The 15,863-nt window shown below is 54.7% G+C and overlaps 2 protein-coding genes across 2 annotated transcripts; both read left to right on the top strand.

The window, feature by feature from the left end:
• The first annotated feature begins 1,320 nt into the window (after nt 1-1,320).
• On the top strand, nt 1,321-6,782 carry LOC145533867 (uncharacterized). Its single transcript, XM_081561212.1, has 3 exons — nt 1,321-3,013; nt 3,413-3,725; nt 3,978-6,782. The coding sequence occupies exons 1-3, from the start codon at nt 2,777-2,779 to the stop codon at nt 4,607-4,609; spliced, it is 1,182 nt and encodes a 393-aa protein (XP_081417338.1). The 5' UTR covers nt 1,321-2,776; the 3' UTR covers nt 4,610-6,782.
• A 2,168-nt stretch (nt 6,783-8,950) lies between these two features.
• On the top strand, nt 8,951-14,384 carry LOC145533851 (uncharacterized). Its single transcript, XM_081561194.1, has 3 exons — nt 8,951-10,641; nt 11,041-11,353; nt 11,606-14,384. The coding sequence occupies exons 1-3, from the start codon at nt 10,405-10,407 to the stop codon at nt 12,235-12,237; spliced, it is 1,182 nt and encodes a 393-aa protein (XP_081417320.1). The 5' UTR covers nt 8,951-10,404; the 3' UTR covers nt 12,238-14,384.
• Nucleotides 14,385-15,863: the final 1,479 nt, after the last annotated feature.

Genomic DNA, 15,863 nt, shown 5'->3' with positions numbered 1-15,863 from the left:
CCCCCTTGACAGTGTCCCTGACGGCAGAACAGTGTGAATCGAATCAAGGTGGTAATGCAAACTCCAATGCAACCAAACTCCCCACAAGGTCTCCAAAACCACTCAGGAACAGGGAATTGGAAACTGCAGGGGATGACATGAATGGAGATGGAGACTTGACACCTTACACCGAGTTCACTTCCACTTATCCCTAGACAAACTTTCCGTGAAAACTTGTCACCAATCTAGAAGAACAATGAGCAGAAACCGGACACGTGCTTTGAGTCTTCACACACAAAACTAAAAGGCAGTCCACAAAAAAACCCAGAGAATACAGTGGACTTGGCAAAATCAAAGATATCTACTGTGGGAAAGACCTCATGACAAAAGCAAAAGACAGGTCATACATCGCCAGACGAATGAGTGGAAACACAAAGCTTATCAAGGATGTGTCTCCAAACAGACAAAGAACACCAACACAACAAGCCTGTGAAAACTAGGGAAAGGTCTGAAGGGACACCAGACTGAGGAAGACACACACAGAGGATCCCGGATGATGTCCAGCACTGAGGGCCTGAAGAAACAACAGTCTAGTTGCACCCCCTCAGGCCTGTGTGACCGTGGATGAGGCCTCTGTTTCCCGGTGGCTCTGAGAGATGGACAGGGAGGAAGGGGAAGAGAAGTCACTTGCATTTCTAATACTCACAGCAAAGTCTTCCAATGAGAAGGGAATTATCACCCCCACTGACAATGCCATGCACTGAAGTGATATCCACGAGTCCATCTAACCCAGAAGGGAAGGATGCACCTGTTCTCACAAAACGGCGAGAGATGGAAGAAGGAAGATCAAGCCCACACCAATCACTGGAGAGAGAAGCTGTGCTCAGGGCTTGAAAGAATTCCTATTGGTAAAATGATGTCACAGCCCCACAAGGCAATCCACAGCTTCGATGCTATTCCTCCCAAAATGCCAATGCATTTTCGCACCGAACAAAGAATTGCAAAAGGGGTTACGGAAACAGAAAGGAGCCTAAATTGTCAATACAATCCGACGAAAAGGCCCCGATACGGACATCCAAGGTTGTGTGAAAGGAAATTAGACGACCAAACTAGGATCCTCAGGAGAGTATCGGAGAAGGCAATGGCGACCCACTCCAGTACTCTTGCCTGGAAAATGCCCTGGACGGAGGAGCCTGGTAGGCTGCAGGCCATGGGGTCGCGCAGAGTCTGACACGACTGAAGTGACTTAGCAGCAGCAGCAGCAGCGGCAGGACAGTATGCTATTGGGAATACAACAACACACACAGATCCAGATCGATGGAATAAAGTTGAGGGTCCAGAAACAAACCCCAGCATCCATCGTCAACTCATCTCTGACACAGAAGGGGAGATTATCCAAATGGGAACAAGAAAGCCTCTTCAATCAATGTCCATGGGAAACCCAGACAGCTACATCTGAAGAACGCTATTGGTTTGGATCTCAGACCACCTCAATATTGGGGAAAAACCTCACCCTAAAGACTGATGTCATGAGATAGCTAGAAAGAAGCGTAGGTCAAAGGCTCCTTAACATCAGAGTCTCCTTGCCATTTGCTGGGCGGAGGTAGAAATGGGTCTCTTCAATTAAGGGAAAGAGGTACACGAAGTACACCAATGGGTTTCCATCCAATGGAACCTCTTCACAACAGAGAAGCTAAGCATTCACAAATGCAAAAGATAGGAAACGGAACACGAGAGACTCCTTCCAAGTGGTGTATCTGAGAAGGGGTTCATATGGAAAGAGACGAAGAATGCACAGCACTCAGATTCCAAGAAACACCACCACCACCCTTGACCCTTCCCCTATGACCAACTCCGACCTGAAGCCTTTCTCTCCCTCTAACCTATCCCTAAAACATAACCCTCATCTAATCATATACATGTGGAATTCCTAGCATCCATCCATTCACACACGAGAGAGAAAGAGGAAGACACAGAGGGAATTGAGAAAGGAAAAGAGAGGGACACAGCCAGAGAGAGACACGGAACCAAAGAGAGGAAAGGAGTCGATGGTCCAGACTTTTCCTCAATCTGTCTCGAAGGTAGAAGCAATGACAGCGCCCATCCACCCCAGAAGGGGGAAAAGGACGGAAGGTTTGCAGAGGAAAAGACAAGAACGCAGGGAGCCATTAGAAGCTCAGCCACCCGCAGAAGCCGAGCTGGGACACTTGAACAGAATCTCAATGGAAACAGGACCAGAAAGTTGGCTACTCTTTTCTACAAGAGAGGGAGACCTTCGAGTCTTCCTTTCGGTCCTCCAACTTGGATGCGGGGTCTCAAAACAGTCAGGAGGGGGAGTGCCTTTTCCTGGGTACCACGGCACATCCAGGCCTCGTTCTGCCCCATTCTGTGCTATGTCAGCCCTGGATGGAATCTTTCTTTCTGAAGTCTCAGCGCACGAGCTCCACGTGATATCGGCCCCAGGTGGAAAGGCATGGAGCTGCTCGTAGGCCGACAGACCTAGGAAGCAGATGGGAGAATGACCCCCACTCTGCAGATGGAGAGACTGGGGAAACCCTGAGGGGCATATGCTTGTCCAGGGCCACACCACTTATGAGAAGAAGGAGCCTGGTCTGAGAGCAGCAGGGCCCTCGGAGCTCAGGCCCTGGCTGCACCCAGGCCTCCCCAGGGCTGTGGGCTGGGCTGTGTGGGCGTCTCTGTGCCTGCACATGGCCTAAGGGGGGTGGTCGAGCAGTCAGAAACCCAGAGATTCCCTTGGGAAGTTTTGGGGAAGGGACCTCAGCACGAACCCCAGGCGATGATGTCACCTGCCGGCAACAGAACCCAACAGAACCCGCAACCCGGGTATCCAGGCCTCCAGAGCGGAGAGGAGCCCCCAGCCAGATCACTTGCTGCCAGGATGTTCTGCTGTTTGCCCATGCCCAGAGGCCGGGGCCTCAGGAGAGCTCACAGGCAGTGTGCGTGGGCACCCTGTCGACGTTGGCTCAGGACACCCCCGAGAGGCCTCTGGCCGTTTGCCCGGAGAAACAGAAAGGTAACACGGGGAGCCCCAGGCCGGGCCAGGCCACCTCGCCCATGCCACCCGGAAACACCGGGTCCTTTGCCTGTGTGTGTGGATGCGGGTTTCTCGGGGTGTGTCTCCCTCAAGGAAGCCCAGGCGGATGTGGGGTCAGAAGCCTGCGGACAAGTTGTGTCCACACCCCAGGGGAGAGCAGGCTGGGCCCGATGGGGAGTGTGCGGGCAGCGGCGGCCGCCCAGGCTGACCTCACACCCACAGGTGGGTCTCTTTCCTCCCGGGTGGGGATCTGAGCAGACACACGTCTCTGACCCTTCTGGGAAGAGAAGTTCGAGCAGGCAGAAGCAGCGGTTCCACTGGCCAGGCCCAGCTTGGAAAACTCCCAGCATGGCTGGCTGACGGTCACTGTCGTTGCAGAGCTTCCCACGTGATGAGGCCGAGGACGGGGACACCCCATCCACCTCCCGGAGGGAGGGGTCGGAGCACCACCCCCCCGCCCGTGAGGCCCAGTGCAGGCTCCAGGTGAGCGTGCCCACGGAGGCATCAGCCCCACCGGGGGAGAAGAGGAGGCGGGGAAGGCCTGCTGCAGAGACACCGCCTAGGATACACCCGCCGGCCCAGTCTGAGGCTGCCACGGAGCTCAGCACACCCGGCTCCGACCCAGAGTCCCGAGAACCCCGGCCTCTGAGGCAGCAGGAGGACCTGGAGCCCAGCACGCCAGAGCACAGAGGTGAGGACGCTGGGGCTGCTGCACGGGAGTGTGTGGGGACGGGGTGCTGAGCTACACAGGGACGAGTCCCCGAAAGCTGCTGCTGGGCCTGCAGCAAGCACTGGCCTCACACCCCCCGCCCCCCGTCTTGCACACTTCAGTCCCAAAAGACATCCGACGCTGGGTATTCTTTGGGAATCTCTTGGAAGCTTTCTGTCCCGGGATACGCACATGCCAAGGCTGGCCTGTGGGCAAACTTTGCTTCTCCCCCAGCTCTAGCACTGACCTCCAACTGGAACCAGGCTCCACTTCCCAGACCTGTCCCTACAGAGGTGGTGGCTCCAGGTGCAGGACCCAGGGATCCACCGAGGGCAGATGGAGAACCGAGACTTGCCCTCGCAGAGACACCAGGCCAGCTGGGTACTGGCCAGCACACTGGGCAGATCGGATCTCCGTGCCTGCAGGACCCCCAGCCCCAGGCACTGATGTCCCACCCCCTCAGCCAGAACCTCCACCTCCACGTGCACCTGTACCTGCTCGGGCTCTGGCAGGACAACCCGAGGCAGAGGAGGAGTCACCGCCTCGGCAGGGAGAGCCTGCCCTGGCTCCCGCGCAACACCCAGACGCCCACGATGACTCACCCACCCCTGCAGGGAGAACGAGCCCCCGCTCTGGACAGACACCCAGAGCCCTTGCCGGAAACACCACGTCCAGGGGAGCGGTCGGCTCTGCAGCCTCCATCCCTGTCTGCTCACCGTGGACGCCGGCAACTCGGTCTGCCCCCAGGGGACATGGAGTTCCTTTCCCCTGAACTGCTTTGCATTTGGTTTGTTTCCACCTTTCTGGTGATGTTTTCTTTTTTGTATGGTTTCCTGTATTTTTGTTGGTTAAGTTGGGATTCGTAAACTTTCTCATCATTGTTGCAATTTGGGAACACTGTTGTGTAACTCTGGTGATACTGTGTTACCATCACCACTTGGTAGTTTCAGACCCGTTTGATCTTTATGCCCCACCCCCCAACAAAGCCTGGATTCAAGGCAAGCACGCCCTGTTCATCCCTTCCCCCGATCCTGAACACAATTTCATCTTTTCTTTGTGCATTCCTTCCTATATTCTTGGTGTCCCCAATCAATGACTCTCCGTGAAATGACTGAAGCAGTGTTTTTCGGACTCTCCACCTACTGTAAGACTCCATTGGAGAGTTCTCATTTTTATGTCATTTGAACTAGCCTTTGATATCTGAAAGGACGGTGTACGTCCTTTCAAGATACCATGTGCCAAACGAAGCCCTTTTGGCCACTGCCATCATTATCTCCAGGCAGGCATTGCTGTTTCAAGGGTGACATCTCAGCCAGAAGGCAGAGGCTGAGCTCGTCTTGTTGCACCAGCTCCCAAAAGAAGCCAAGAAAGGGAGCTGGAACAACAAACCACCCCAACGCCCAGGAAAGCGTTCTTCATGACAGAAGGCTAGAAAATGACCCAACATCCTTGTGGCCCAGAACCCCTCTAGAAAATCACTGTTCCATAAAAAAGAGAAACACATGGGAAGTTCCAAGGAGAGGCAATGCCCATGGCCAGTGTACTTTAGAGACGGCCTGAGCGCTCCGGGGAAGACACGCACCGACGGAACCCCTTGGGAAACAGCAGGGATTCTCCTCACCGTCGTAAGGGTTTCCTCTGGGGACAACCTGCCCTGGGCACCACATGAGGGAGCAGACCGGCTTCTCTTCCTCTGCCCCCACACCATTCACTCATGAAGGCAGCTCAGGTGTTCTCATGCCCTGCCTGCCTGCCTGCCTGGCTCATCCGTGAGCTGTGACCACCTCCAGGGCAGGACTCCACCTTCTCCTCTCTGTGTACCGTGCATCTGCACACAGTGGGCTTTCAGAACCTTAGACTTGAGCCATTCCCACTCAAGCCAGAACCCTCCCCAGGAAGGAAAACAGCTGTGGAGTCATTTTGGCCCCAGCACTGGTTCCGAAACCCTGGCGGCTCCTACAGCCTCTACGGCGTGAAGAGGGAGGTCCCTTTTGACAGAGCTTTCCGGCTCTCAGATCTAAGCTGTTGTTTCACTGTCAGCTGTGTCTCTTCCGTTGCAGCCAGGTGGGCCACGCTGCTCCAAAGGAGCTCACAAGCTGAGTTTCAAGGGAGGACAGGGATGGCTACAATGTGCTGCAAACTGAGTGAGGGTCCCCACAATCCTCAGCAAAGGTCTGTGGTGTGCAAGTGGGGAGTAGAGGGCCCCCAAGTTCCAAAGGAAGGGAGGTACTCGGGAGCTAAAGCCCTTGGCTGCTGTGGTAGCAGCTGCAGATGGCAGCTCGTCCACAGTGCACTTCGAATGAGGTCATATGAGCGGGACTCTGGAAATGGCTCCGAAATCGAGAGAAAGGGGTCAGGGTATGTGGGAAGCCGGCGGGGGTGGGGGGTGGATGAAGGAAGGTGTCCCTCCTCTCTCCAGTGCAATTTGGTTTGGTGAGTCTCAAAGCTACCAGATGGCACTTCCCAAGTCAGGCCCCCACAGGAATCAGGGTGGGCTGCGTGCCTCGGCCCCTGCCACAGGGACAAGCCACACCAGTGGCCTCCCTGAGCTCCAATGGCCGGATCTGGGGGTTCTGTCTGGGTGCACACCTCCTTGCTGTGGCCAAGTCCCCCCCTTCTCTGAGCACCAGCTTCATCCTCTCGAATGAGGACATCGAATGCTACCTTGGCACGTTACTCTCTTCATCCTGTGAAGACTCATTAGGCTTATCCTACAATTACTAGCTGGCCCGAAGAGATATCTCCTGAATCCAGATTAAGCTGGAGTCTCCCAGGCTCATCTGGCATGTCTTCCCTGAAGTCTGCCAAAACCCACACCATTGCATTTCCAGGGACTCCCCTTAGCCAGCTGGGCAGAAAACCCAGCATGCTTCAAACAAGCTGACAGACAAGCGGGAGAGGACTCACGGGCAGAAGGTTTCCCTCAGGTCTCGGGTGGAGCTCTGGGACCACAGCAGCAACGGGCCATCCCAGCCCCTGGGCTCAGCAGCGCCCTCATTCTCAGGCCGGCGGCTCTGCCCTGAGGGGAGCGGGAAGGTCACCAACTGCCGCAGGCGGACCTCACGCCCCTCCCACTGCTGGAGCCTGACCTCCCCCGGCCCCACCCCTTCCCCTACCCCAGCAGGACGACAGCTCGTCTTCCCCTGGCTTCCAACGTCAGGCCCGGCCCTGGGCCCCGATTGGGCACTGCCCCAGCCCGGAGCCAATCACAGTGGCCAGGGAGGTGGAACGCACCGATTGGCCAGGGCCAGGTCATGTGACCATACTCCCCAGGAAACTCAAATATTACCAAGGTTCCCTAAGAAACCAATGAACAAAATTATCCAGTAAAGGCAAACCGTACTTTTTAATGAGGCCAATGTCACAGAAAAAAAAAAAAAAAAAAGCTTCACCATGAACTGCTCAAGGAAGCTAGTAAATAAACTTTCAGAAAAGTTTAGTAGTTTTTTTTTTTTTTTAATAGGGTGACGGAGAGCTATACCTTTCCCGTCTATGTGAATTTAGGTTTAAACTAGATTTCCCTTGGCTGTTATATAAGACAAAAAAACCCACATCACCCCCTTTCACTCACCCCCACCCCCCAAAAGTGTTTTAATGTATTGAATTTTTCTGTCCTCAGTTGTGTCTGATTCACGGCAACCCACGAACTCTACACAGCCAGGCTCTTCCGTCCATGGAATTCAGGGCAATTTTTTCTGTCCCAGTCAATGCCCACCCTGGGTGATCCAAAGGCAAGGGCTCAGAGGCCCCTGAGAGACTAACTCCTTTCAGCTGAGCACAGAGCTGGCTCCTCACTGGGATGCCTGTGGCCTGGGGCTCCCAGAGGGGAGAGCAGCACTCGCCCCACCGTGTGGTCACTGCTGGAAGTGCAGGCTGCTCCTCACTCCCCCTTGACAGTGTCCCTGACGGCAGAACAGTGTGAATCGAATCAAGGTGGTAATGCAAACTCCAATGCAACCAAACTCCCCACAAGGTCTCCAAAACCACTCAGGAACAGGGAATTGGAAACTGCAGGGGATGACATGAATGGAGATGGAGACTTGACACCTTACACCGAGTTCACTTCCACTTATCCCTAGACAAACTTTCCGTGAAAACTTGTCACCAATCTAGAAGAACAATGAGCAGAAACCGGACACGTGCTTTGAGTCTTCACACACAAAACTAAAAGGCAGTCCACAAAAAAACCCAGAGAATACAGTGGACTTGGCAAAATCAAAGATATCTACTGTGGGAAAGACCTCATGACAAAAGCAAAAGACAGGTCATACATCGCCAGACGAATGAGTGGAAACACAAAGCTTATCAAGGATGTGTCTCCAAACAGACAAAGAACACCAACACAACAAGCCTGTGAAAACTAGGGAAAGGTCTGAAGGGACACCAGACTGAGGAAGACACACACAGAGGATCCCGGATGATGTCCAGCACTGAGGGCCTGAAGAAACAACAGTCTAGTTGCACCCCCTCAGGCCTGTGTGACCGTGGATGAGGCCTCTGTTTCCCGGTGGCTCTGAGAGATGGACAGGGAGGAAGGGGAAGAGAAGTCACTTGCATTTCTAATACTCACAGCAAAGTCTTCCAATGAGAAGGGAATTATCACCCCCACTGACAATGCCATGCACTGAAGTGATATCCACGAGTCCATCTAACCCAGAAGGGAAGGATGCACCTGTTCTCACAAAACGGCGAGAGATGGAAGAAGGAAGATCAAGCCCACACCAATCACTGGAGAGAGAAGCTGTGCTCAGGGCTTGAAAGAATTCCTATTGGTAAAATGATGTCACAGCCCCACAAGGCAATCCACAGCTTCGATGCTATTCCTCCCAAAATGCCAATGCATTTTCGCACCGAACAAAGAATTGCAAAAGGGGTTACGGAAACAGAAAGGAGCCTAAATTGTCAATACAATCCGACGAAAAGGCCCCGATACGGACATCCAAGGTTGTGCGAAAGGAAATTAGACGACCAAACTAGGATCCTCAGGAGAGTATCGGAGAAGGCAATGGCGACCCACTCCAGTACTCTTGCCTGGAAAATGCCCTGGACGGAGGAGCCTGGTAGGCTGCAGGCCATGGGGTCGCGCAGAGTCTGACACGACTGAAGTGACTTAGCAGCAGCAGCAGCAGCGGCAGGACAGTATGCTATTGGGAATACAACAACACACACAGATCCAGATCGATGGAATAAAGTTGAGGGTCCAGAAACAAACCCCAGCATCCATCGTCAACTCATCTCTGACACAGAAGGGGAGATTATCCAAATGGGAACAAGAAAGCCTCTTCAATCAATGTCCATGGGAAACCCAGACAGCTACATCTGAAGAACGCTATTGGTTTGGATCTCAGACCACCTCAATATTGGGGAAAAACCTCACCCTAAAGACTGATGTCATGAGATAGCTAGAAAGAAGCGTAGGTCAAAGGCTCCTTAACATCAGAGTCTCCTTGCCATTTGCTGGGCGGAGGTAGAAATGGGTCTCTTCAATTAAGGGAAAGAGGTACACGAAGTACACCAATGGGTTTCCATCCAATGGAACCTCTTCACAACAGAGAAGCTAAGCATTCACAAATGCAAAAGATAGGAAACGGAACACGAGAGACTCCTTCCAAGTGGTGTATCTGAGAAGGGGTTCATATGGAAAGAGACGAAGAATGCACAGCACTCAGATTCCAAGAAACACCACCACCACCCTTGACCCTTCCCCTATGACCAACTCCGACCTGAAGCCTTTCTCTCCCTCTAACCTATCCCTAAAACATAACCCTCATCTAATCATATACATGTGGAATTCCTAGCATCCATCCATTCACACACGAGAGAGAAAGAGGAAGACACAGAGGGAATTGAGAAAGGAAAAGAGAGGGACACAGCCAGAGAGAGACACGGAACCAAAGAGAGGAAAGGAGTCGATGGTCCAGACTTTTCCTCAATCTGTCTCGAAGGTAGAAGCAATGACAGCGCCCATCCACCCCAGAAGGGGGAAAAGGACGGAAGGTTTGCAGAGGAAAAGACAAGAACGCAGGGAGCCATTAGAAGCTCAGCCACCCGCAGAAGCCGAGCTGGGACACTTGAACAGAATCTCAATGGAAACAGGACCAGAAAGTTGGCTACTCTTTTCTACAAGAGAGGGAGACCTTCGAGTCTTCCTTTCGGTCCTCCAACTTGGATGCGGGGTCTCAAAACAGTCAGGAGGGGGAGTGCCTTTTCCTGGGTACCACGGCACATCCAGGCCTCGTTCTGCCCCATTCTGTGCTATGTCAGCCCTGGATGGAATCTTTCTTTCTGAAGTCTCAGCGCACGAGCTCCACGTGATATCGGCCCCAGGTGGAAAGGCATGGAGCTGCTCGTAGGCCGACAGACCTAGGAAGCAGATGGGAGAATGACCCCCACTCTGCAGATGGAGAGACTGGGGAAACCCTGAGGGGCATATGCTTGTCCAGGGCCACACCACTTATGAGAAGAAGGAGCCTGGTCTGAGAGCAGCAGGGCCCTCGGAGCTCAGGCCCTGGCTGCACCCAGGCCTCCCCAGGGCTGTGGGCTGGGCTGTGTGGGCGTCTCTGTGCCTGCACATGGCCTAAGGGGGGTGGTCGAGCAGTCAGAAACCCAGAGATTCCCTTGGGAAGTTTTGGGGAAGGGACCTCAGCACGAACCCCAGGCGATGATGTCACCTGCCGGCAACAGAACCCAACAGAACCCGCAACCCGGGTATCCAGGCCTCCAGAGCGGAGAGGAGCCCCCAGCCAGATCACTTGCTGCCAGGATGTTCTGCTGTTTGCCCATGCCCAGAGGCCGGGGCCTCAGGAGAGCTCACAGGCAGTGTGCGTGGGCACCCTGTCGACGTTGGCTCAGGACACCCCCGAGAGGCCTCTGGCCGTTTGCCCGGAGAAACAGAAAGGTAACACGGGGAGCCCCAGGCCGGGCCAGGCCACCTCGCCCATGCCACCCGGAAACACCGGGTCCTTTGCCTGTGTGTGTGGATGCGGGTTTCTCGGGGTGTGTCTCCCTCAAGGAAGCCCAGGCGGATGTGGGGTCAGAAGCCTGCGGACAAGTTGTGTCCACACCCCAGGGGAGAGCAGGCTGGGCCCGATGGGGAGTGTGCGGGCAGCGGCGGCCGCCCAGGCTGACCTCACACCCACAGGTGGGTCTCTTTCCTCCCGGGTGGGGATCTGAGCAGACACACGTCTCTGACCCTTCTGGGAAGAGAAGTTCGAGCAGGCAGAAGCAGCGGTTCCACTGGCCAGGCCCAGCTTGGAAAACTCCCAGCATGGCTGGCTGACGGTCACTGTCGTTGCAGAGCTTCCCACGTGATGAGGCCGAGGACGGGGACACCCCATCCACCTCCCGGAGGGAGGGGTCGGAGCACCACCCCCCCGCCCGTGAGGCCCAGTGCAGGCTCCAGGTGAGCGTGCCCACGGAGGCATCAGCCCCACCGGGGGAGAAGAGGAGGCGGGGAAGGCCTGCTGCAGAGACACCGCCTAGGATACACCCGCCGGCCCAGTCTGAGGCTGCCACGGAGCTCAGCACACCCGGCTCCGACCCAGAGTCCCGAGAACCCCGGCCTCTGAGGCAGCAGGAGGACCTGGAGCCCAGCACGCCAGAGCACAGAGGTGAGGACGCTGGGGCTGCTGCACGGGAGTGTGTGGGGACGGGGTGCTGAGCTACACAGGGACGAGTCCCCGAAAGCTGCTGCTGGGCCTGCAGCAAGCACTGGCCTCACACCCCCCGCCCCCCGTCTTGCACACTTCAGTCCCAAAAGACATCCGACGCTGGGTATTCTTTGGGAATCTCTTGGAAGCTTTCTGTCCCGGGATACGCACATGCCAAGGCTGGCCTGTGGGCAAACTTTGCTTCTCCCCCAGCTCTAGCACTGACCTCCAACTGGAACCAGGCTCCACTTCCCAGACCTGTCCCTACAGAGGTGGTGGCTCCAGGTGCAGGACCCAGGGATCCACCGAGGGCAGATGGAGAACCGAGACTTGCCCTCGCAGAGACACCAGGCCAGCTGGGTACTGGCCAGCACACTGGGCAGATCGGATCTCCGTGCCTGCAGGACCCCCAGCCCCAGGCACTGATGTCCCACCCCCTCAGCCAGAACCTCCACCTCCACGTGCACCTGTACCTGCTCGGGCTCTGGCAGGACAACCCGAGGCAGAGGAGGAGTCACCGCCTCGGCAGGGAGAGCCTGCCCTGGCTCCCGCGCAACACCCAGACGCCCACGATGACTCACCCACCCCTGCAGGGAGAACGAGCCCCCGCTCTGGACAGACACCCAGAGCCCTTGCCGGAAACACCACGTCCAGGGGAGCGGTCGGCTCTGCAGCCTCCATCCCTGTCTGCTCACCGTGGACGCCGGCAACTCGGTCTGCCCCCAGGGGACATGGAGTTCCTTTCCCCTGAACTGCTTTGCATTTGGTTTGTTTCCACCTTTCTGGTGATGTTTTCTTTTTTGTATGGTTTCCTGTATTTTTGTTGGTTAAGTTGGGATTCGTAAACTTTCTCATCATTGTTGCAATTTGGGAACACTGTTGTGTAACTCTGGTGATACTGTGTTACCATCACCACTTGGTAGTTTCAGACCCGTTTGATCTTTATGCCCCACCCCCCAACAAAGCCTGGATTCAAGGCAAGCACGCCCTGTTCATCCCTTCCCCCGATCCTGAACACAATTTCATCTTTTCTTTGTGCATTCCTTCCTATATTCTTGGTGTCCCCAATCAATGACTCTCCGTGAAATGACTGAAGCAGTGTTTTTCGGACTCTCCACCTACTGTAAGACTCCATTGGAGAGTTCTCATTTTTATGTCATTTGAACTAGCCTTTGATATCTGAAAGGACGGTGTACGTCCTTTCAAGATACCATGTGCCAAACGAAGCCCTTTTGGCCACTGCCATCATTATCTCCAGGCAGGCATTGCTGTTTCAAGGGTGACATCTCCGCCAGAAGGCAGAGGCTGAGCTCGTCTTGTTGCACCAGCTCCCAAAAGAAGCCAAGAAAGGGAGCTGGAACAACAAACCACCCCAACGCCCAGGAAAGCGTTCTTCATGACAGAAGGCTAGAAAATGACCCAACATCCTTGTGGCCCAGAACCCCTCTAGAAAATCACTGTTCCATAAAAAAGAGAAACACATGGGAAGTTCCAAGGAGAGGCAATGCCCATGGCCAGTGTACTTTAGAGACGGCCTGAGCGCTCCGGGGAAGACACGCACCGACGGAACCCCTTGGGAAACAGCAGGGATTCTCCTCACCGTCGTAAGGGTTTCCTCTGGGGACAACCTGCCCTGGGCACCACATGAGGGAGCAGACCGGCTTCTCTTCCTCTGCCCCCACACCATTCACTCATGAAGGCAGCTCAGGTGTTCTCATGCCCTGCCTGCCTGCCTGCCTGGCTCATCCGTGAGCTGTGACCACCTCCAGGGCAGGACTCCACCTTCTCCTCTCTGTGTACCGTGCATCTGCACACAGTGGGCTTTCAGAACCTTAGACTTGAGCCATTCCCACTCAAGCCAGAACCCTCCCCAGGAAGGAAAACAGCTGTGGAGTCATTTTGGCCCCAGCACTGGTTCCGAAACCCTGGCGGCTCCTACAGCCTCTACGGCGTGAAGAGGGAGGTCCCTTTTGACAGAGCTTTCCGGCTCTCAGATCTAAGCTGTTGTTTCACTGTCAGCTGTGTCTCTTCCGTTGCAGCCAGGTGGGCCACGCTGCTCCAAAGGAGCTCACAAGCTGAGTTTCAAGGGAGGACAGGGATGGCTACAACGTGCTGCAAACTGAGTGACGGTCCCCACAATCCTCAGCAAAGGTCTGTGGTGTGCAAGTGGGGAGTAGAGGGCCCCCAAGTTCCAAAGGAAGGGAGGTACTCGGGAGCTAAAGCCCTTGGCTGCTGTGGTAGCAGCTGCAGATGGCAGCTCGTCCACAGTGCACTTCGAATGAGGTCATATGAGCGGGACTCTGGAAATGGCTCCAAAATCGAGAGAAAGGGGTCAGGGTATGTGGGAAGCCGGCGGGGGTGGGGGGTGGATGAAGGAAGGTGTCCCTCCTCTCTCCAGTGCAATTTGGTTTGGTGAGTCTCAAAGCTACCAGATGGCACTTCCCAAGTCAGGCCCCCACAGGAATCAGGGTGGGCTGCGTGCCTCGGCCCCTGCCACAGGGACAAGCCACACCAGTGGCCTCCCTGAGCTCCAATGGCCGGATCTGGGGGTTCTGTCTGGGTGCACACCTCCTTGCTGTGGCCAAGTTCCCCCCTTCTCTGAGCACCAGCTTCATCCTCTCGAATGAGGACATCGAATGCTACCTTGGCACGTTACTCTCTTCATCCTGTGAAGACTCATTAGGCTTATCCTACAATTACTAGCTGGCCCGAAGAGATATCTCCTGAATCCAGATTAAGCTGGAGTCTCCCAGGCTCATCTGGCATGTCTTCCCTGAAGTCTGCCAAAACCCACACCATTGCATTTCCAGGGACTCCCCTTAGCCAGCTGGGCAGAAAACCCAGCATGCTTCAAACAAGCTGACAGACAAGCGGGAGAGGACTCACGGGCAGAAGGTTTCCCTCAGGTCTCGGGTGGAGCTCTGGGACCACAGCAGCAACGGGCCATCCCAGCCCCTGGGCTCAGCAGCGCCCTCATTCTCAGGCCGGCGGCTCTGCCCTGAGGGGAGCGGGAAGGTCACCAACTGCCGCAGGCGGACCTCACGCCCCTCCCACTGCTGGAGCCTGACCTCCCCCGGCCCCACCCCTTCCCCTACCCCAGCAGGACGACAGCTCGTCTTCCCCTGGCTTCCAACGTCAGGCCCGGCCCTGGGCCCCGATTGGGCACTGCCCCAGCCCGGAGCCAATCACAGTGGCCAGGGAGGTGGAACGCACCGATTGGCCAGGGCCAGGTCATGTGACCATACTCCCCAGGAAACTCAAATATTACCAAGGTTCCCTAAGAAACCAATGAACAAAATTATCCAGTAAAGGCAAACCGTACTTTTTAATGAGGCCAATGTCACAGAAAAAAAAAAAAAAAAAAAGCTTCACCATGAACTGCTCAAGGAAGCTAGTAAAAAACTTTTCAGAAAAGTTTAGTAGTTTTTTTTTTTTTTAATAGGGTGACGGAGAGCTATACCTTTCCCGTCTATGTGAATTTAGGTTTAAACTAGATTTCCCTTGGCTGTTATATAAGACAAAAAAACCCACATCACCCCATTTCACTCACCCCCACCCCCCAAAAGTGTTTTAATGTATTGAATTTTTCTGTCCTCAGTTGTGTCTGATTCACGGCAACCCACGAACTCTACACAGCCAGGCTCTTCCGTCCATGGAATTCAGGGCAATTTTTTCTGTCCCAGTCAATGCCCACCCTGGGTGATCCAAAGGCAAGGGCTCAGAGGCCCCTGAGAGACTAACTCCTTTCAGCTGAGCACAGAGCTGGCTCCTCACTGGGATGCCTGTGGCCTGGGGCTCCCAGAGGGGAGAGCAGCACTCGCCCCACCGTGTGGTCACTGCTGGAAGTGCAGGCTGCTCCTCACTCCCCCTTGACAGTGTCCCTGACGGCAGAACAGTGTGAATCGAATCAAGGTGGTAATGCAAACTCCAATGCAACCAAACTCCCCACAAGGTCTCCAAAACCACTCAGGAACAGGGAATTGGAAACTGCAGGGGATGACATGAATGGAGATGGAGACTTGACACCTTACACCGAGTTCACTTCCACTTATCCCTAGACAAACTTTCCGTGAAAACTTGTCACCAATCTAGAAGAACAATGAGCAGAAACCGGACACGTGCTTTGAGTCTTCACACACAAAACTAAAAGGCAGTCCACAAAAAAACCCAGAGAATACAGTGGACTTGGCAAAATCAAAGATATCTACTGTGGGAAAGACCTCATGACAAAAGCAAAAGACAGGTCATACATCGCCAGACGAATGAGTGGAAACACAAAGCTTATCAAGGATGTGTCTCCAAACAGACAAAGAACACCAACACAACAAGCCTGTGAAAACTAGGGAAAGGTCTGAAGGGACACCAGACTGAGGAAGACACACACAGAGGATCCCGGATGATGTCCAGCACTGAGGGCCTGAAGAAACAACAGTCTAGTTGCACCCCCTCAGGCCTGTGTGACCGTGGATGA

Source organism: Giraffa tippelskirchi, chromosome 14 (genome assembly GCF_054371585.1).
Source record: "Giraffa tippelskirchi isolate mGirTip1 chromosome 14, T2T-mGirTip1v1.2.pri, whole genome shotgun sequence".
Classification (NCBI taxonomy): Eukaryota; Metazoa; Chordata; class Mammalia; order Artiodactyla; family Giraffidae; genus Giraffa; species Giraffa tippelskirchi.
The sequence above is the reverse complement of the archived record's forward strand: the minus strand, read 5'-3'. Positions and strand labels throughout refer to the sequence as shown.

Excerpts from the sequence above, each read along its gene's own strand:
- LOC145533867 (XM_081561212.1), top strand. The coding sequence starts at position 2,777 with ATGATGTCACCTGCCGGCAACAGAACCCAACAGAACCCGCAACCCGGG. Across the intron at positions 3,014-3,412 it reads TTGCCCGGAGAAACAGAAAG|AGCTTCCCACGTGATGAGGC; the intron begins GTAACACGGGGA and ends CTGTCGTTGCAG. Across the intron at positions 3,726-3,977 it reads CAGCACGCCAGAGCACAGAG|CTCTAGCACTGACCTCCAAC; the intron begins GTGAGGACGCTG and ends CTTCTCCCCCAG.
- LOC145533851 (XM_081561194.1), top strand. The coding sequence starts at position 10,405 with ATGATGTCACCTGCCGGCAACAGAACCCAACAGAACCCGCAACCCGGG. Across the intron at positions 10,642-11,040 it reads TTGCCCGGAGAAACAGAAAG|AGCTTCCCACGTGATGAGGC; the intron begins GTAACACGGGGA and ends CTGTCGTTGCAG. Across the intron at positions 11,354-11,605 it reads CAGCACGCCAGAGCACAGAG|CTCTAGCACTGACCTCCAAC; the intron begins GTGAGGACGCTG and ends CTTCTCCCCCAG.